Here is a 21,046-nt window from a genome sequence, read left to right as displayed (position 1 = left end):
TGGTCATCTGCTCTAATATCTCCTTATGTGGCTCGGTGTCAAATTTTGTTTTATAACGGCCCTGTGAAGCGGCTTGGGACATTTTACTACGTCAAAGGCACTATATAAATACAAGTTGTTTAAATTGGAGACTACTTCTGGCATGTAAGATTCTCCAGGATTGTCTAGTAACACGATATAACTCATATCCCAGATAGCACCTAGAATATTATGTTTTTGTAAGTGTGAATTAAGCCTTTGTTTGATTATCATGGTCTTTTTATTTTTGACAACAGCAATGGACCAACAAAGACTGACTCAAAGTGCTCCTGTCAAGCCACCTCCATCTATGGGTCCTCATAGTCCTCATAGCCCACAAGGCGGGGCAATATCAGGCTCCAACAAACAGCAACAGATGAGGCTCCAGCAACTCCAGTTTGAGAAAGAGAGACTTCGACTGAAACACCAAGAGCTCCTACGACAGGTGAGACCTCCAGTCGGCACTGAAGTAAACTAACAATTTTACTATAGCCATTGATTTTAGGAAACCAAATTGATAGCACATTTACAAAAGAGATTGACTTCCATTCAAATCATATTGATCCAAACTAAGTTCAGTTTACTAGCATTTGCAAGATTCAATTTGTTAGAATTACTCGGACAGTAATCCAGATTAACATTGCGGTCATCAATACCATAGTCTTAAACTGACAATGGACTGGTTTTTTGTAAGAAACATTTATTTTTCCTTTCCACTACACGCATTGCTATCATTGGATGGGACTGCGGCCAGTTAAATGGACATATTCTTGTTATGGTTGGTATCTACAGAAGGATCTCTAGATCTTCATTTTACTGGAACAGCACTACCCCCGTGCTTCAATTCAAGTATAAATAAATATTTAAAAACCTGAAATAGGCTGCATAGCTCCCCCAATGTCTGTCAGTAAATGCCTGGTATAATACTGAACCACACAGCCCAGGTAGGTCACAAGTACAATCCTTGATCCGTGCTATATTAGCTGATCTCAGCCAGGACCGCATTGGTGAGACTAAAGTTTGGCTTAGTATTGCTGGAATAGCGAGAAGAAAGCAACCAGCCAGAGTTCCTGTTCCAGTGATCACTGCTATATAACATGTGCATGTAGGCATCTGGTAAGGACAGAATTGGATTTGGTTGTAATTTCTCATTTCATCTCCCCGAACAGCCCAGCAACAGTCACTGTCTAGGGTCATATGTATTTTAGTTATTTTGGTAAGGCCCTGGAGGGTTGCAAATGCCATGCAAAGGAGTACAGCATGTTACCTTCAGAAAAGGGGAGGATATTGGTGGAGAGAAAGAGAAGATACAACTTGAGCCTCAGAACTTTTTTGACTGGAGTAACATCAAGCTCTGAATTTACATCATTCTTTATAATTCAGAGCAGACAGACATTCAGATTTCAAAAATATCTGCATTTTCATGTGTTGTAAAGAGCTTTATATTTTCATATTTGGATTTTGTGGTATATGTACAGGAAACTTCGTGATATCCGGGACCGGCGTGATGCCGATCTATGAAAACTTCCGGACAGACCAGCGCTAATGTTGAAGGATACGGAGGTTTTCATCTCCGTATCTGACAACAAGCACTGTTGCTTAGCAACAGCTTGAAAACAGTCGGCCCGTATCTTGGAAGCGTGTCTGTAGCTTAGCAACAGCTTCAGAGAGACTTTCCAGAGCCTGACTGTTTTGCGGGGGGGAAAAAAAAGCCACGAGAAGAAAAAAAAACCTACGAGAAGAAAAAAAAACTAACAAAATGGCTGCTGATTTCTGCCGCTAGATTGAGGTTTCCGGACATACAACCTCCGGATAAACCAAAGTTTCCTGTAGTACAGTTGCTGTGCAGCAAAGGTGAATCAAAACATAGAGCTTAGCAAGTTGGAAGAAAACAGCAATGCTGTAGTAAGTTCCCACTGAATTGGAGTGGGTGGAGGTTTGCGGTGCTTCACTTGTACAGGTATCGAGCAGTTTATGGTTTTGTTCTGGAGACCGATGAAGCAGATCCTGCAGGATACTAGTGGTTTGAGAGAATCTGCTTCATGGGCAGTTTGCAAAGTTTACAGTGCCATTATTAAATTAGACAGCACAGGAGTAGGAAGCTGTTTGGTTTAAAAACAAGTCTAAACACACCTTCATTCACGTGAGCAGAAACAGGTGGGTGCATTTGACGTAACCGCATTGTTTTCATTGTGGCCTAGAATAGACAGTGCTTCTAAATAGACATAAACTAACCTGCAAAGAATACTTCAACATTTAGCAATACTAAATATACAAACTGGAATTATGCAGGAATATAGCATTGCCTTTATTCACAGTAGTTCCTGTGTAGCATTTTATTTGTATGTGGAAATTCTGTTGAGACAGGATACATTCTGCCAGCTTTTCAGAGTCTGAATAGTTCCAGTAGTCAAAATGTTGAACCTTGAACAAGGTTACTGATGCACCAAAATCATAGTGAGATTTGTATATAATATATCCAGTATGGAAAATGTACAGAAGATAGCATGCATTTTGTATGATTGTTAATTTCTTTTGCTGCCAAAGGTGTTGATTCTTTGCTGGGTACTGTTTCACAAACATTGGATGCCCAAGTGCCAGTTTACCCTGTATAGGCCTTGAGTGAGTGTTGGTAATCCATTCAACTTCGGGAGGCATCTCAGTCAAGGCAAATTTTATTCTCCCCACACAGCCCCTAGATAGCACTGAGTTGGCTACCCTGGCTATGTCTTCCCCCTTCCTACCCCATGGTGCCGAGGCCAATTGCAGTATTCCTACCACCACACCAGCTGAGATTAGCTCATTTAGCACAGACCAGAGATTGAACCTGGAACCTTCCTGGTCAGTGTGGCTCAGCTACTCGCTGGATAAACTTTCTGAGCCTTTTTTTCTGCTTTTAAAATGAAGTTTTCTGATGTGTTCAAACTTGAAGTGAATGGAAAATAGATCTATCTTAAGTTGGTCATTGTACTTTGTACTCTGACAAATTTATTTTGAGTTTAAAAAAAGAAAAAAAAACGATTCTTATTGCTTCTAGTTACTTCTTTCTTAACCCTGTAATTCTGAATCATTGGCCTGGAATTTGCAGTCAGCGGCGAAGCAAAGGTCATTTGCCACTGGCCCCAAAGTAAGCTTTGCACAAAGATCTCGCGATCTCTGTGTCGAAGTTCGGGTTTTCCGACGCATAATTCAAATCAATGGAATATAGTGGGGATCCCCTAGTTCGAGCTGCTGTGACATCAACAAGCTGTCTAAGCAGTCAACCAAAACGCAGAATTCTCAGTGAACAAGGAAGTGGGTAAGCTCTTAAAATTCTAACGTTTTAAAAATGTTAGAGCAAAACAAAGATTGGGGCTCTCACATGGGGAAAAGGCAAACCTGAAATAAAGATGCACAAGCTTAAAAAAATTGAGTTTCTTAAATTTTAGTTTTAATTAAAATGGATAAATTTGACACCGCGCACAATTATAATTTGTTTTTCAGGCCCGTAACCTTTGTTTAGCAGTCAATACGCTGTTAAAACCCCAGTTACACCTAATCATTTTGGGTCTAACTTTTAGTAGGGCGTGATTACTGTGGATGAGCCAAAGTTTTAATCAGTTTCTCTGATTTGAGTGATTTCACTGATTTGCCGGCTCTCTGGGGTCGCAGGAGGGAGGGGGGTGGGTGATAGGGGTGCGCGGTGAACAGTGCAGCCTGTGGCGGACCACAGCATGCCAAACCCTGAAGTTGCGATCAGTTTCAAAGGCGGAATGATGATGAATGTTGCCAGTTTGTCATCCAGACTGCAAATTCTGGGCCAATATACCGGTTATCCAAGTCAACAGCTGTCTTAGAGAGAATAAAAGTGTGGGTATAAATCTTGCACAGAGATCCAGCATTTGGACTGGTAATACTTAACTCTCCAGGCCTCTTACTTTTGGGCACCTTACTTGCTGTGGTTGCTTGCACATTAGTAGACAAATGTATATCTGATTATTTTGTAATAAAGACTACAGGTCAGTTTTTTTTTACAAAATGTGTTGATTTTGAGCACTGTTAAACCTAGTCCCAGCACTATCTTGCGGTTAAGAGTAGCCATTACCTAAAAAAAAAAGGGTGATTTTGTAGTATGAATGATTTGTGATTCCCCAAATGTTGAGATGTAATCTCGACTTGTAACCTTGGATCAGTACCATGATTTCCATACTTCCGTTTGAAATGAGGAAGTCAAAACTGAGAAGTTTTGCACGCTGTTGACAGGATGTGGTAGTTCTGATTTTTTTTTTCTCTCTCCTTTTTAAGATCAGTGATAGCTTGATCCATTGCCTGTGCTGAATTGGTTAATTTCCACTGGGGTTGCACTTAGGGGTACTACAGTTGGCTTGAGTGCTCCTCAAATCGAAAAGCAAAAAGAGTTCCCTCTCCTGATGACGATCCAGTTCCACTTCCTGGAAATTGTCCATGTGTGAATATCAGATGAGAGCAAAAATCTGGCTTGGCTGTCAAAATACCTTGTCTACTCTGTACCCAAATCATCTCCTCTTTGAAGGTCTCCCATTGTTTAATGACTCTCTTGCTTACCAATTTTTGATTCCAATCCACCTGGGCCCAATCCTTTTTCAACTCACTGAAGTTAGCCCTTCTCCAGTACAGTATTTTTACGCTTGATTGTTCCATGTCCTTTTTTAATAACTAGTCTAAACCTAATATTATGATCACTGTTCCCCAAATGCTCTTCCACACAAACATACTCCAGTTGGCCCACTTCATTCCTCAGAACTAGATCCAGCACTGCTTCCTTTTGTTGGACTGGAAATGCACTGATCAAGAAAGTTCTCTTGTATACATTTTGGGAATTCCTCCCTCCTTTGCCCTTTTACACTGTTACTATCCTAGTCTATATTAGTATAATTGAAGTCCCCTGTTATCACTACTCTGTAGTTCTTGATTTTTTTCCTATAATTTGCCTGCAAATTTGCTCCTTATATCTCCTTCCATTTATTTGGTGGCCTATAGTATACACCCAGTAGTGTAATAGCCCCTCTATTCCTTAATTCTAACCAAATACTGTAGATTATTTTTCCCCTCACTTACGTCATCCCTCTCCAGTGCTATAATAGTTTCTTCGATCAATACTGTCATCCCCTTCCCTTTTATTTCCTGAATACCTGGCAGCCAGGAATATTAAATTCTGAATCCTCCCCTTCTTTGAGCCAGGTCTCGTTATTGCCACTATATCATAGTCCTGCAGCTCACCAACCTTGCTTACCACGCTGTGTGTATTTACACACCACACTCCAAAACATTTTTGACAGCCTAGTTAAAATCTATTTACAGGAAACTTTTGTTTAACCGGAGGTTAAATGTCCGGAAAGCTCTATCTACCGGCAAAATTCAGGAGCCGTTTCCTATAAGTTTTTTTACTTCTCGTTGCTTTTTTTTTTCCAGTCAGGCTCTGCAAGGTCTAGCTGAAGCTGTTGCTTAGCTACAGAGATGCTTTTAAGCTGCGGCTGACTGTTTTTGTTTTGAAGCTGTTGCTAAGCAACAGGGTTTGTTGATTCACATTGAGCTCAAAAGCTCCGTATGTTTTAACATTAGCGCTGGTTTCTATGGCAGTTTTGATGGTACGGCACCAGCTCAGTCCCGTCAGTGCCGGATACCAGAAAGTTTCCTGTATTTTCCATTCTCCTGATTAGTATTTTCTCACTACTTACTTCAGCTAAGTCTTCTGCCTCTATTCCAACAGCTTTATTAATCCTGCTCTCCCTCTCTAGTCTCGAACCCAGGATTTCCCTACCTCTGCTGCCATACAAGTTTAAATTCTTCCTTCACTTCTCTCTCTACCCACTCAGTTCAGGTGACAGCCCTTCCTTCAGTATACCCTTTCCCCTTGTTCCAATGCCCCAAGAATGTAAACACCTTCTTCATCGTCATTTTCCAATCCTTATGCTGTTCAGCATGTGGCACAGGAAGCAATCCAGAGATTACTACCCCTGAGGTCTTATTCTTCCCTACGGCTTAACTCCTTAAACAAACATAATTGTATCGGTTATCATTGGTTCCCGCATGGACTAGGCCATTAGACTGCTCTTCCTCCCTTTCCAGAAGTTTCCCAGCATTTCCATGAGGTCCTTCACCCTGGCACCAGGGAGGCAACATACCATTCAGTGTTCCCAGTCACAACTGCAAAAATGGCTGTCTATATGTCTGACTGTAGAATTCCTCATTACTACCACTCTTTAGAGTTTACCTTTCTCGCACCCCCTTGAGTAGTCCCTTTATCCACAGTGGTGTAATATTGCTCAGGACCACCCCTCTCTGAGTAGCTGCCACTGTCCACCTCATAATTGTCCAACATTGTCCTTATTGGACAGTTCCCATAGCTTGGGTTCTTTGCACCTGTGTCAAGTTGTCTTCAGCTGCCCCTGTGGATGGTCTCTTGGAACCATGTGTCCTGAACTGATCTGTTTGAGTGGCCATATCCTGGAGAATATGGTCCAGAAACCCCTCATTATCTCTGACACTACAGAGCGAGGTCAATTGCTGCTCAAGCACAGAGATCCTCTCCCCTGGAAACTGTTTCCGGCACTTAATGCAAATGTGCTGCCTTTGTTGCACTGAGGATCCATGATGGCCATATATCGTTTTGATCCTGAGAGAGACAACATCATTCATGTCTGAGGCCGGGACCCAGGAACGAGGACGAGCCCAGCAGTGAGGTCAATGCCCAAGAGTGGCGTAGTGTGGACCAGCAGCGGGGTCGGGGCCCAGGGAAGGTATGGTATGGGCCAACAGCGAGGCCGGGAGGACCACAATGCATCCTACGAAACTCCGGCAGAGAGGACCTGCAGGAAGGTGTGTGTGTCCTCCGCCAGCTTCACGACAACATACAAGCTGTGATCCTGACCAATGGTTCCACCACAGACCCAATTCACGTACAAACCAGGGTCAAGCAAGGCTGTGTCATCGCACCAACGCTCTTCTCGATCTTCCTTGCTGCAATGCTCCATCTTGCCCTCAATGAGCTCCCCACTGGAGTGGAGCAAATCTACAGAACAAATGGGAAACTGTTCAACCACCGTCGCCTCCAGTCCAGATCCAAGGTCGTCCCATCCTCTGTCGTCGAATTACAGTATGCAGACGACGCTTGCGTCTGCGCTCACTGAGGTCGAACTCCAAACCATCAACACCGTCGCCAAAGCATACGAGAGCATGGGCCTTGCACTAAACATTCGTAAGACAAACGTTCTCTACCATCCTGCCCCCGCCACACAGCACTGCCCCCCGATTATCAAAATCCACGACAAGGCCTTGTACAACATGGACCGCTTTCCATACCTCGGGAGCCTACCGTCAACGAGGGCAAACATCGATGACTAAGCCCAACACCACCTTCAGTGTGCCAGTGCAGCCTTCGGTCACCTGAGGAAGTGTTTGAAGACCAGGACCTCAAACCCGGCGCTAAGCTCATGGTCTACAGAGTAGCAGTGATACCTGCCCTGTTGTATGCCTCAGAGACATGGACCATGTACAGCAGGCACCTCCAAGCACTGGAGCGGTACCACCAACACTGCCTCCGCAAGATCCTGCAAATCCATCGGCAGGATAGGCGCACCAACGTCTGTGTTCTTGCTCAGGCCAACATCCCCAGCATTGAGCGTGGTCAAAGCTTCGATCAGCTCCAATGGACGGGTCACATTGTCCGCATTCCCGATATGAGACTCCCAAAACAAGCGCTCTACTCAGGACTCCGACACGGTAAGAGAGCCCCAGGTGGGCAGAGGAAACTCTTCAAGGACACCTTCAAAGCCTCCTTGGAAAAAGTGTAACATCCCCACCGACACCTGGGAATCCCTGGCCCAAGACCGCACAAAGTGGAGGAGAAGCATCCGGGAAGGCGCCGAACACCTCGAGTCCAACTTTAAAAAAAAAAAAAATGTAGATAATATTAGCTTGAACCCCACACTAGCACCAAACTCTCGCAAGCACCAAACCCCTCATGCTTGCAAAGAAGTATTAATTTTACAAAAAGGGCATTCCTACCCAAATGGCACCTCCAAGGCTGATTTTTCCCTATAAAGCTAAATTCCATTCTCCTGTTGCCTTTTTTTCGATTTCTCCACTGGCTACTCGGAGCTTGAGATTGAACTATTGCTACTCCGCTCAAATTTACACTGGTTTAACTGACAAAATAGTCCAACTGCTACAGGAAAATGTGACCAATCTGAAAACAACTAATCGTACCTCTTTTTGTAACCTGTTAATTATCTATGACTGCCTTAAACCAGTTGACAGTTAAGGCATCAAATAAACAGCTATTAGTATCAAACACCTAAAATGCAATAGATTAAAATAAATATAAACACAAAATGCAGAAAAAACTATGAAGGAAAATTTCAATACTTGCACCCCAATCACTCCTGCTGAAACAGGGCTCCTCACTCTTCTGGCCTTTAACACTCCAGTAGCTGCTAGCAGGTCGATATGATTTGCATTCCTGGAGCAATCATTTTGTGACCATAAATTCCCATCCTTTTTCCTCCTCTTCAGCATAATGAGCAGTCGATTCCAGTATCATGGGTTATTTTTCTCCAACACAATGTAGAATGAATGTTACCACACATGTACAAGACAGAGTGCAGTATTCCAATATCGATGTAAATACCCTGAGGGTATGAATTCCCCTGAAGCAGAACTGGCTATAAAATTTGCTTTTTGATGGACCTCAAGAGATTTTGCTGAATGTTAAGCAAGTGTAGCTTCCCAATGGTTCACTGTATGAAGACATTGGATGGCTGTGGTGCTGAGCAATAGAGACCAGGAATGGTCCGTGTTGAGTTACCTGATCTTGCTGTATTGATCACTGGGGCACTACAACTACTGTCTGCCTTTCTGGGTCAGGAAAGGAAGTTCCAGCCTCTGATTGCTATTCAACAACCTGTACTGTAATTTACATTCATGTGGATGCTGCATGAGGACAGGATCTGGCTTTCATGTGATATTTAACAGTTGAATAACCTACTGACTTGGGCTTTGTGTCCAGGCCACTTGGGTGAGGTACTGGAAGGCAACTGTACACAAGACCATCCAATCATAAGTTGCAGCCTTGAGAGGAGTATTGGGAGAAAATCACAGAAAAATTTAAGAAAATGTGCATCATCAGTAGCCCTTCTAATTTTTGCCCCCAGCCCCTGATGTAAGAAAAAGGAGACTTACCATCAAGTAACTTTAAAGTAAGCTTTAAGTAACTTATAAACACACTATATACAAGAGAGGTCTTTACCATGCCTCTGGTAGAAGCCTCTTACAATACTGAACAGACCAGTATTTATACCAGTCCAACAGGAAGTGACATATGACAGGAAGTGAGGTATGTACACAGTTCATAGTTCGCAGTTCATAGTTCACAGGAAGTGATGACATAACTTCCCGGAAGTTAGCATTTTTATCACAGCCCCCACTTAGTTTAGATCAACAAATCATGTGGCATCCGCTGTAAGCAAATATGTTTTTTTGGGTCGAAACTTTAAGCAGAATTTTCATAATTAAGATACTTCAGGTTTATTCAGCAAAGCAACTTTGGAAGGAACAAGTAGACAATACTTTAAATGCAATTAACTTCACAGAGTAGAGTGCTAAAAGGAACTGATGTGCATCCTCAGTGCCTCTTCTCCCATGGAACTGCAGTCAGCCCTGTATACATGATGCAGGCAACTGAAGGTGCACTTTACATTGATGTTGCCTGTCACTCGAGAGAAAATGAAATGCTTCCTGTACCAAGTGTGTCATGCTGGATCTGCTTTATGCTAACATTGATGTTTCTGGGGTTTACTGGTTTTAGTGTAAAAACTATTACCAATTGATTATTGTCCTTTCATTAAAAATAGCATAAGATTGGGTTCTAGTCTAGTACATTCTAGGAAAAAAGTCATGAATGAGCTGTTACTACATTTTATTATTAAAGACTTTCCTGTGGTCTTGGGCTTCACTCTTTGCATACTGTTCACAGGAAATGGCCTTGCGCAGTCAACTGCCAACCATAGAGCAAGATGGCAGTCCTCAGAATCCAGTTTCATCATCTGCAATGCCCCAAGATGTAAGGACGATGACGACCAACAGTTCAGATCCGTTCCTTAATAGGTGGGTACTCAGCAGTGTTCCCATTAAGCTGCGCATCCGCACAGCGCTCTGGAGGTCCCGTGCAGGCCGCTAGCCAGCTTCACCATGGGGAAGACTGCGCATGCGTGGAAATTTGAATGGGCCACAGACCCCCAAAAATATAATTAAAGGGAACATTGGTACTCAGTCTAAAGTTTCTTGTGGCTGTCGGTGATGACCCTGTATAAAAATCTTTTTAAAATACAGTGCTCTTGAGGTTTGAGGCAATTACATCCTCAGAGAATGAGACTCGCTCACTGCCTCTGACTGAAGGTTTCACTGGTAGTAACTGTCAACAGTGCATACAGGCAGCAGAAAAGTGAAGTCTGCCATTCTGGGGTCTGGTGCCGGGCGGACAATCGACATTGCATGTCTGTATAGACCTTCCACAGATATCGCATGCAACTTCCACTAACTGCATATGCTTGAGATTTGTTAAAGAATAGTATTAGTCACTTTTGGAGATGCTGCACGCATGGTATAAATGGGGAAAATTCAGCATAATCAAAACCATGCAATTGCTGAGCCGTTTCCATTGGAACATAAAAGGGCCGTTGAATCCATTTGTGAAGTAAGGCTCCTGCATGAGCTGATTGAAATGTAAGGAACAGTAGACCAGAATGGTATGCAAGTTATGGTCAAAGGTATGAGACTAATTACAGGTCCATTGAGACGTATGGAGTGTACTTCAGTTTTAAGAGTGAGATACATTGAAGTGGTTCACATTTTTAAGCCAAACTGAGAGACTCGACAGCTCTATTAATAACCACCAGTAGTTAAGTGCTCCCTCCATACTATATAACACATTCTACTTCCTTGTTGGTGGCTGTACAGCACCCAACACTGCTGCGCTGTATAGATGTTTCTGTATGTTTGAGTGTGCACACACCTAATATAGAGGGGCTGCTCCAGTCTTTGTCATAATTCAGAACAGACTAAGAGGAAGAGGAAAAATTATAGATTCACCAAGCACAATAGAATATTTAATCAGTGCAGAGCTTTGACTTCGTTGTGTGTTTCTGTAATGGCCTTCGCAGCTTCGGGTCTGGCTGATATTTGGAGATGGTCGTTTTATGTCTTGCCGATGAAATGCCTGAAAGAGTCTGAGATGTCAACATCCTTCTGCTCAGAGTGCCTTTCAGGGGTCTTTAGGATCTCCCAGGACCATGATGGATCATCCTACAGTGTTCGGCATGTACCCTTGTATCTTGCAGACCACAGCACAGCAGGTGCTTGGATACCTGCCCAGAATAATGCTATTCTTCAAAGGAACACATTTTTCCTATTTTTAAAATGAAAATGGTCTTCCTAAAAAGTAGGAATGAATAAGTTGCCATACAAAACTTTGTTAGAATTCTCATTTACAATTCTGACAAAGAAATACTGATGCAATTTTTCACAAAAAATGTATATACTGTACATTGCTACAACAGATTGGCACACATTTCTTCTAAAAGTGATCTGAAAGGACTGCTAAATTAATTGAATTGTAAATTATCTGTAAGGATTGAGAAACATTGAAAGAAACTAAATCCGAGAATTTATTTGTACAACTTTAAAATTTGACTGTGATTGGAAAATTTGCTGGCCTGCTGCCAGATATCTTAAAACAGGCCTATTTGTCCAAGGTGGTGAAGGGTCCACTTCACTAAAACAACTTCCTGTCATTGATTGAACAGTCCTTTTAAAATATAGATTATTGCAAGTTGTTCATATTCTGTGAATCGGCTCATAGATTTGGTGCAATTTGTGAAGATATTGTCCTCTCTTTCAAAACTACCTTCTTCATGCCTTCCTCAAAAAAAAAAAAACCCCTTTGATCCCTCTGCTCTTGCAAACCACTGCCTTGAATGTGGTGCTACCTCCCAAATCCATGCCCATCTTTCCCACAGCTCTGTGAATCTCTCCAATCTGGCCTCTGCCTCGGCCACAGCACCAGAATAGCCCGAATTAAAGTCACAAATGACGTCCTCTAGTACATTATCCTGTAGTGACTCGTTCATATCCATCCTCATTCTCTCTGCAGCCTTACGGTCGACCAAACCATTCTCCAGTGCCTCTCCACTGCCCTGCTCAGTGGGACTACCTTCACTTGGTTCCAACCACTTCTAGCCAAAGCATCGAAGAAAGACTTGCATTTATCAGGACATCCCAAAGTGATTTACAGCCTATGAAGTACTTTTCAAGTATAGTCACTGTTGTAATGTAGGAAACATGGCAGCCAATTTGTGCACAGCAAGGTCCCACAAACAGCAATGATATAATGACCAGATAATCTGATTTAATGATGTTGGTTGAGGGATTAAAAATTGGCCAGGACACCGGGAGAGCTCCCCTGCTGTTCTTCGAAATAGTGCCATGGGATCTTTTGCGTCCGCCTGAGGGGGCAGACTGAGCCTCAGTTTAATGTCTCATTTGAAAGATGACCCCTCCAACAGTGCAGCACTCCTTCAGTACTGCGCTGGAGTGTCAGCCTTCATTTTTGTGCTCAAGTCTCTGGAGTGTGGCATGAACCCACAACCTTTTAACTCTGAGGCGAGAATGCTACCACTGAGCCACAGCGAGCACCTGTAACAGTGATTTCTCTTCCAACCCTGCACTGTTACCTCTCGAACACTCCCAAGGATTGAACTTTGACCCTCTCCTCTTCACCATCTACTTGCTGCCCCTTGGCAACATCATCTGTAGACATGGGCTAGCTTCCACTTGTACACTGATGACACCCAGCTCTACCTCTTCACCATCTCTTCCCTACCCCTTCACTGCCTCTGTGCTGTCAGACCACTTATCCAGCATCCAGTTTTGTCTGAGCCGCAGTTTCTTCCAGGTAAATATTGGGAAGACTGAAATAATTGTCTTAAACCCCTTTCACAATTGCCATGCCCTTGCCAACCACTTTCTGACCATTCACTGTCTCCGCATCCTATTTGACTCTGAGCTGAGCTTTCGACCCCATATCCTCTCTATCGCAATGACTATCTACTTTTGCCTCCGTATCATTGTCCTCCTGCCCTACCTCAGTCCATCTGCTGCTGAAACCTTTGTCCATACCTTTCTCGCCTCCAGACTTGACCATTCTATTGCTCTTCCAGCTGGCTTCCCATTTTAAGAACATAAGAAATAGGAGCAGGAGTCAGCTATTTGGCCATTCAATAAGATCATGGTTGATCTACCTCAACTCCACCTTCCTACACTATCTCCATATCCCTTGATTCTGTTAGTATCCAAAAATCTGTCAATCTCTGTCTTGAATATACTCAATGACTGAGCAGCCACAGCCCTCTGGGGTAGAGAATTCCAAAGATTCACAACCCTTTGAAGAAATTTTCCTCATCTCCATTCTAAATGGCCGACCTCTTATTCTGAGACTGACCCCCTAGCTCTAGCCTCCCCAGCCAGGGGCAACATCGTCCCAGCATCTACCCTGTCAAGCCCCTTAAGAATTTTATGCTTCAATGAGATCACTTCTCATTCTTCTAAACTTTGGGGAATATAGGTCTAGTCTCCTCAATCTTTCCTCATGGGACAATTCACCTATCCCAGGAATCAGTCTGGTGAACTTTGTTTGCACTCCTAAGTCAAATATATCCTTCCTTAGGTAAGGAGACCAAAACTGTACACAGTACTCCAGGTGTGGTCTCACCAAGGCCACATATAATTGCAGTAAGACTTCTTTACTCTTTTATACTCCAATCCTTTTGTAATAAATGCTAACATACCATTTGCTTTCCCAATTGCGTGCTGTACTTTAACTTTCTGTGATTCGTGTACAAGGACACTTATATTCCATCTGGCACATTCTTCCCCACTCACTCAACCTGTCTACATCCCTTTGCAGCCTTTGTGTCTTCCTCACAACTTGCATACCCACCTAGCTTTGTATCATCAGCAATCCTGGATACATTGCACTCCGTCCCCTCAACTAAGTCATTGATCTAGATTGTAAATTGCTGAGGCCAAAGCACTGGTCCTTGCCGTACACCACTAGTTACAGCCTGCCAATGCAAAAATGACCCGTTTATTCCTACTGTTTTCTGTCTCTTATCCAATCCTCAATCCATGCTATTCTATTAACCCCAATTCTATGAACCCTAATTTTGTCTAATAACCTCTTGTGTGGCATCTTATCGACTGCTTTTTGAAAATCCAAATACACTACATCCACTAGTTCTCCTTTATCTACCCTGCAAATTACAACCTCAAAACTCAACAGATTTGTCAAACTCGATTTCCCTTTCATAAATCCGTGTTGACTCTGCCCAAGTGCCTTGGTGCCACGTCCCTAACAATGGATTCTAGCATGTTCCTGACGACTGATATCAGGCTAACTGGTCTATAACAACATAGCTACAACTTGTATTTATATAGCGTTTTAATATAGTAAAACATCCCAAGGCGCTTCACAGGAGTGTTATAATACAAAAAATTGACACTGAGCCACAAGAAATTAGGGCAGATGACCAAAAGCTTGGTCAAAGAGGTAGGTTTTAAGGACCATCTTAAAGGAGGGTGGAGAGGTTCAGGGAGGGAGATCCAGAGCTTAGGGACTAGGCAGCTGAAGGCATGGCCACCGATGGTTGAGCAATTATAATCAGGGATGCTCGAGGGCAGAATTTGAGGAGCACCGATATCTCTGCAGATTGAGGGGCTGAAGGAGATTAGAGATAGGGAGGGGTGAGGCCATGGAGGGATTTGAAAATGAGGATGAGAATTTTGAAATCGAGGCGTTGCTTAACCAGGAGCCAATGTAGGTCAGCAAGCATGGGTGATGGGTGAACGGGACTTGGTGCAAGTTAGGACACTGGCAGCTGAGTTTTAGATGACCTCAAGTTTACTTGGGTAGAATGTGGGAGGCCAGTGTGTTGGAATAGTCAATGTAGTGTATGTGCCTTTAAGAGCCCCATGTGTACTGTAATGGCCACTCGGGCTATATAAGCCTGTATATTGTGTTGTATCAGTTAGTTCCCCTCCAGACTTTGTTTAGTAAACACCTAATGAAACCAACTCCTGTCTTCAGTGTCTCTATCAACACACAGACACAACAGTGGCGACGAATTGGAAATGGACTTACCTGCAATTCGGCAGCACCTCAAGGACATCGATTCCTCTGGCATCCAAAGTTGAAGAAAAATCAAGAAAAAGAAAAAGCTGTGGTTTCACCAGCTAGCCAAGCTGGTGGCAGGTACTGCAATAATCCTTCCTGGGCGTCGGGCTGGGGCTCCAGTGGCTGGCTCTACAGCTAGGCCAAGCAGCGAAAGCGGAGGCAAGCAGTAACAGACGGGGAGGGAGCACTCTGGAGATGGCCGGTGCTGCAAGCAGGTCGGCGTTCAGACCTAGAGAGAGAGTCCGGCGGGAACGAGTCTCCAACTGTAAATAAATAAATAAAAAGAATGGAAACAGCGTTGTCAGCGGCTGGGAAGCGCCATATCTTTTCTGCAGAAAAGAAAGAAAAGCCGGGAAGCGCCATTTTTTTTCTAGGATGCCTAAGTCTGGCAATATTGATGCTTTTGATAACGAGATAGAGGATTGGACCACATATGTGGAAAGAGTGGAGGTATATTGCACCGCAAATGGAATAGAAGATGAAAAAAAAGCTTCAGTACTGCTAAATCTAATGGGCGCAAAGACATACGGGCTGTTACGAAATGTAATCACTCCAGCCAAACCAAAGGACAAGAATTTTAAATAAATTGTTGATACCCTACAGGAGCACTTAAACCCAACACCGCTGCTGATAGCGGAACGATTCAAATTCTTCAAGAGAAATCAACACAAGAATGAAAGTAACGCTGATTACCTCACCGAATTAAGAAAGCTATCAAAACACTGCCAATTTGGGGCAGGACTAGCAGATTATCTTCGAGACAAATTCGTCTGCGGTCTCTTAAGTGAAGGAACACAGAAAAGACTGCTTTCTGAGAAAGATTTAACACTGGACAAGGCTTTCAGTATGGCTGTATCATACGAAGCGGCCGCAAGAGGAGTTGCAGAGATGCAACAAAAGACACAGGACTTCGGCACCCATGAAATGACACAGGGTTTCGAGAGATGTTATCGCTGTGGCAGATCCACCCATGACCAGAGGGACTGCTGGTTCAAGGACAAAGCATGCAGGCAATGCGGAAAGATTGGACACATTGCACGGGTATGCCGATCTTGACGACAAAAAAATCCACAGACAGGGAGAAAAAAAAATCAATAAAGAAAAGTACAGAAAGGTACAAATGATGACGGACAGTAGCTCCGAAGACCAGAAGAGCGATAACAAATCCGAAAACAAGAGACTAAGCTGTCTCAAATTACATAATGTAATTGCCAAAGATGATTACCAGACCATTTGGGTTACCCTCACAATAGCAGGGTCCCCAGTTAAAATGGAGCTAGATACAGGATCAGCTCTGACCGTCATAAATCGACGGGATTACGAGCGGCTATTTCCGCATATACCTTTAAAAGACACATCCATTATCTTGAAAACATATACGGGGCAGAAAGTATACCCCAAAGGAAAAATAAGGGTGCCTGTTGTATACAACGGCAAGGAAATACAAGTTGTATTTATACATTCTACAAGATGGTGGTCCACCGCTGTTGGGACGTGAATGGATCAGGAAAATACGTTTAGACTGGCACTCCATTCAGGCACTGACGGTGACCAGTAAGAAAAAAAACGATGATGACGTCATACCTGAACGATTAAAAGACATCTTGGCCAACACCAAAGAGGTGTTTCAAGAGAAACTAGGAACCTTGAAAGGCATCACCGCCTCAATAAAAGTGGAAGATGCAGCAATTCCCAAGTTTTTTAAGGCAAGACCGGTGCCATACGCAATTCGTCCAGCAGTCGAGGCAGAGCTGGAGAATTTGGAAAAGGCAGGCATATTATCCAAAATAGATTGGAGCGAGTGGGCAACACCCATCATTCCCGTCATGAAGAAAGCATTGAATAATGATAAATCTAAAGAACAGAGGAAAAATTCGCATCTGTGGAGACTTCAAGGTGACTGTAAACCCGGTCCTTCACACGGTACAGTATCCTCTTCCGAGGATAGAAGATATTTTCGCCTCACTATCCGGAGGGAAACGTTTCACCAAAATTGACTTGGCACAGGCATATCTACAGATGGAGGGTGAAGAGGCCTCTCAAAAAAATCTCACGATAAATGCACACAAAGGTCTGTACCAGTACAATCGACTGGTTTTCGGAGTAGCATCCGCTCCGGCTATGTGGCAGAGCTATGGAGCAAGTCCTCCAAGGGATTCCGGGGACTCAATGCTACCTAGACGACATCCTTGTAACAGGAGAAAACGACAACGAGCACCGTGCCAATTTGGAGCAGGTGCTCACCTAGGCTGAGAGAACGGGGCCTACGAGCAAATCGCCCCAAGTGCGAATTTTTCCAAACTCAAATATCATATTGTGGCCACATAATTAATAAGGAAGGGTTGCATAAGTCACCTGAGAAAATTGAAGCGGTCATAAAAGCCCCAGCACCTGAAAATGTTTCACAATTAAGGTCGTTCCTGTGATTAATAAATTACTATCATAAATTTTTACCGAACTTATCAACTCTTCTACACCCTCTTAATGAACTGCTACAAACAGGAGTAATTTGGAAATGGAGCGAAGACTGTAAACGTGCCTTCCATAAATGCAAAGACTTAATCACGTCCAAAGAAGTTTTGGCTCATTACAACCCATCACTGCCAATCAGACTGGCGTGCGATGCATCCCCTTACGGCGTAGGAGCAGTATTATCGCATAAATTCCCCGATGGCTCGGAACGGCCGATAGCTTTTGCGTCACGCTCATTGAACTCAGCTGAGCGTAACTATGCCCAAATCGACAGGGAAGCACTCAGCCTGGTATGGGGAGTGAAGAAATTCAACCATTACCTACACGGACAAAAATTTACCTTGTTGACTGATCATCAACCCCTCATCTCCATATTCAACCCTAAAAAGGGTGTTCCCATTATGACAGCGCAAAGGCTACAGAGGTGGTCCCTTTTTCTAGGGACACACCAATACAACATAGAATACAAAGGATCAAAACAGCATGGGAATGCTGACGGGTTATCGCGCCTACTGTTGCCAATGGTAGAAGAAGCAGCTACCGTAGACCCAATGGAGATTTTCCACTCTACCATAGTCAAATGTCTACCAGTAACAAATTCTGCCATTGAAAGGGAAACTAGAAATGACCCGACTCTCTCACGAGTCTACGATTTAACGGTGAAGGGATGGCCAGCACATGGCGAACCACTGTTGCCAGCATTCTCGCAAAGAAGAGAACAGCTGTCAGTGTGCCGAGGAACCTTGATGTGTGGATCCAGAGTGGTGATTCCACCCAAACTCCAGGATCAAGTTCTAAAGGAGCTTCACGAGGGGCATCTGGGTGGAGTGAAAATGAAGAACCTAGCCAGGGCGTTTGTATGGTGGCCAGGTATCGATGGAGACATCGACGAAATGACCAAGAGCTGCCTAGGATGCCAGAAGGTCCAAAATGCTCCACCCCAAGCCCCTCTACATCCATGGGAGTGGCCCTCATCTCCCTGGCGAAGGGTACACATCGACTTTGCTGGTCCATTTATGGACTCGATGTTCTTAATCGCGGTTGATGCACACTCCAAGTGGCCGGAGGTAATAAAGATGTCCTCCACCACCACGGAAAAAACCATCACAGTATTAAGGACCATATTTGCCAGGAATGGGCTGCCGGAACAGATCTGTTCTGATAATGGACCGCAATTTGTGTCCGAAGAATTCAGGAAGTTCTTAAAAAAACAATAGGGTTAAGCACTACACGTCCGCCACATACCATCCCGCCACCAATGGATTGGCTGAAAGGTTTGTCCAGACCTTCAAGAAGGCCATAAAGGCCATGGGTAATGAAGACATAAAACTTCAGCACAAGGTGGCTAACTTCTTGTTCGCATACAGGAATGCAACATATATGGTTACAAACCAAACTCCCGCCATGATGTTCTTCAATAGAAGCCCAAGATGCCGGCTGGATTTGATCAAGCCCACCATCAGAAGGGACGTGGAGAACCGGCAATTTCAAGGCATGAATGAAAGGCCAACTAGAACCTTCCAGATAGGTCAACAAGTTTTGGCCCGGGGCTACCGTACCGAGAAATGGCAGCCTGGAACTATCTGCACACGACTAGGACCGCTGATGTATACCGTGGACATCGGAGAAAGCATAATAAGGCGCCATGCTGACCAGATCATCGTCATCCGAAAAGGGACAACCTGCACCACAACTCTATACGCCTAACGATGAAGTAGAGATACCCATATCTACCTCCGATCCGGTGATACTGGAACCCGATGAACCCAACACTGGCATTTAAGCCGAATCAGCCTTGCCAAAAGAACCTACTACACCACCGAGGCGTTATCCGGACCGAGTCAGGAAGCCTCCAGAGAGACTGACTTATAATTAATTAACTGCAGCAATGTGTAGATTATTTTTCTTGTAACATGTAATTAATAATTACGTAAAATATTATGTACTGGTTGGCTAAAAGGGGAGGAATTGTAGTGTATGTGCCTTTAAGAGCCCCATGTGTACTGTAATGCCGGTAATGGCCACTCGGGCTATAATAAGCCTGTACATTGTGTTGTATCAGTTAGTTCCCCTCCAGACTTTGTTTAGTAAACACCTATGAAACCAACTCCTGTCTTCAGTGTCTCTATCAACACACAGACACAACAGTCAAGTCTAGAGGTAACCAAGGCATGGATGTGGGTTTCAGCAGCAGATGAGCTGAGGCAGAGGTGGAGACGGACAATGCTACAGAGGTGGAAGTAGGCAGTCTTAGTTATGCCACATATGTGGTCGGGAGCTCATTTCAGGGTCAGGTATGACACCAAGGCTGTGAACAGTCTGGTTTAGCCTCAGACAGATGCTAGGGAGAGGGATGGAGTTGGTGGCTTGGAAACAGAGTTTGTGGCGGGACCCGAAGACTTTGGCTTTCCCAATATTTAATTGAAGAAAATTTCTGCTCATCTAGTATTGGATGTCGGCAAGCAGTGTGTTACTTTAGAGATCGTGGCGGGGTTGGGAAGTGGTGGTGAGGTCGAGCTGGGTGTCGCCAGCATACATGTGGAAACTGACTGTTTTCGGATGATGTCGCCAAGGGGCAGCATACAGATAAATAGAATGGGGCCAAGGATAGATCCTTGAGGGACCCCAGAGGTAACCATGCGGGAGCACCCTGTTTTCTCTTCCCTCCTTTCTTGAATAGCAGGGTTACATTTGCTACCTTCCAATCCACGGAGACCGTTCTAGAATCTAGGGAATCCTGGAAGATCAAAACCAGTGCATCCACTATCTCTTGTAGCCACTTCTTTTAAATCCCTAGGATGTAGGCCATCAGGTCCAGGGGATTTGTCGGCTTTTATTCCCATTAATTTCTCCAGTACTATTTCTTTACTAACACTAATTTCTTTAAGTTCATTATTCTCACTAAACCCTTGATTCCCCACTATTTCCGGAATGGTTTTTGTGTCGTCTTCCATGAAGACAGATACAAAGTATTTATTTAATGTCTCTGCCATTTCCTAATTCTCTTGTCTTTGCCTGTAAGGGACCCACATTTACTTTCATGAATCTCTTTTTACATACCTATAGAAGCTTTTACAATCTGTTTTTGTGTCTCTTGCTAGTTTACTTTCATTCTATTTTCTCTCTATCAATTTCTTGGTCATCCTTTGCTGAATTCTAAAATCTTTCCAATCCTTGGGCATACTACTCTTTTTGGCAACATTACAAGCCACTTCCTTTAATCTAATACTATCTTTAACTTCTCTCGTTAACCATGATTGGACCACTTTTCCCATGGGGTTTTTATTCCTTAAGGGCATGTATATTTGTTGT

The 21,046-nt window shown here is 43.7% G+C and overlaps 1 protein-coding gene across 2 annotated transcripts in view; it reads left to right on the top strand.

Annotated features, from left to right (window-relative positions):
• Positions 1–21,046, top strand: part of yap1 (Yes1 associated transcriptional regulator) — a 137,015-nt gene that overhangs the window by 108,171 nt on the left and 7,798 nt on the right. For both annotated transcript variants that reach the window (XM_085998703.1, XM_085998702.1), the window contains 2 exons: positions 276–463; positions 10,010–10,140. In XM_085998703.1, the coding sequence (XP_085854829.1) occupies positions 276–463; positions 10,010–10,140 (319 nt within the window). The remainder of the gene's footprint in view (positions 1–275; positions 464–10,009; positions 10,141–21,046) is intronic.

The sequence above is a fragment of the Somniosus microcephalus genome, chromosome 10 (assembly GCF_052327205.1).
Source record: "Somniosus microcephalus isolate GS21.2 chromosome 10, FLI_Smic_1.0, whole genome shotgun sequence".
Classification (NCBI taxonomy): domain Eukaryota; kingdom Metazoa; phylum Chordata; class Chondrichthyes; order Squaliformes; family Somniosidae; genus Somniosus; species Somniosus microcephalus.
Note: the sequence above shows the minus strand (reverse complement) of the source record. Positions and strands in the feature narration are given on the sequence as shown.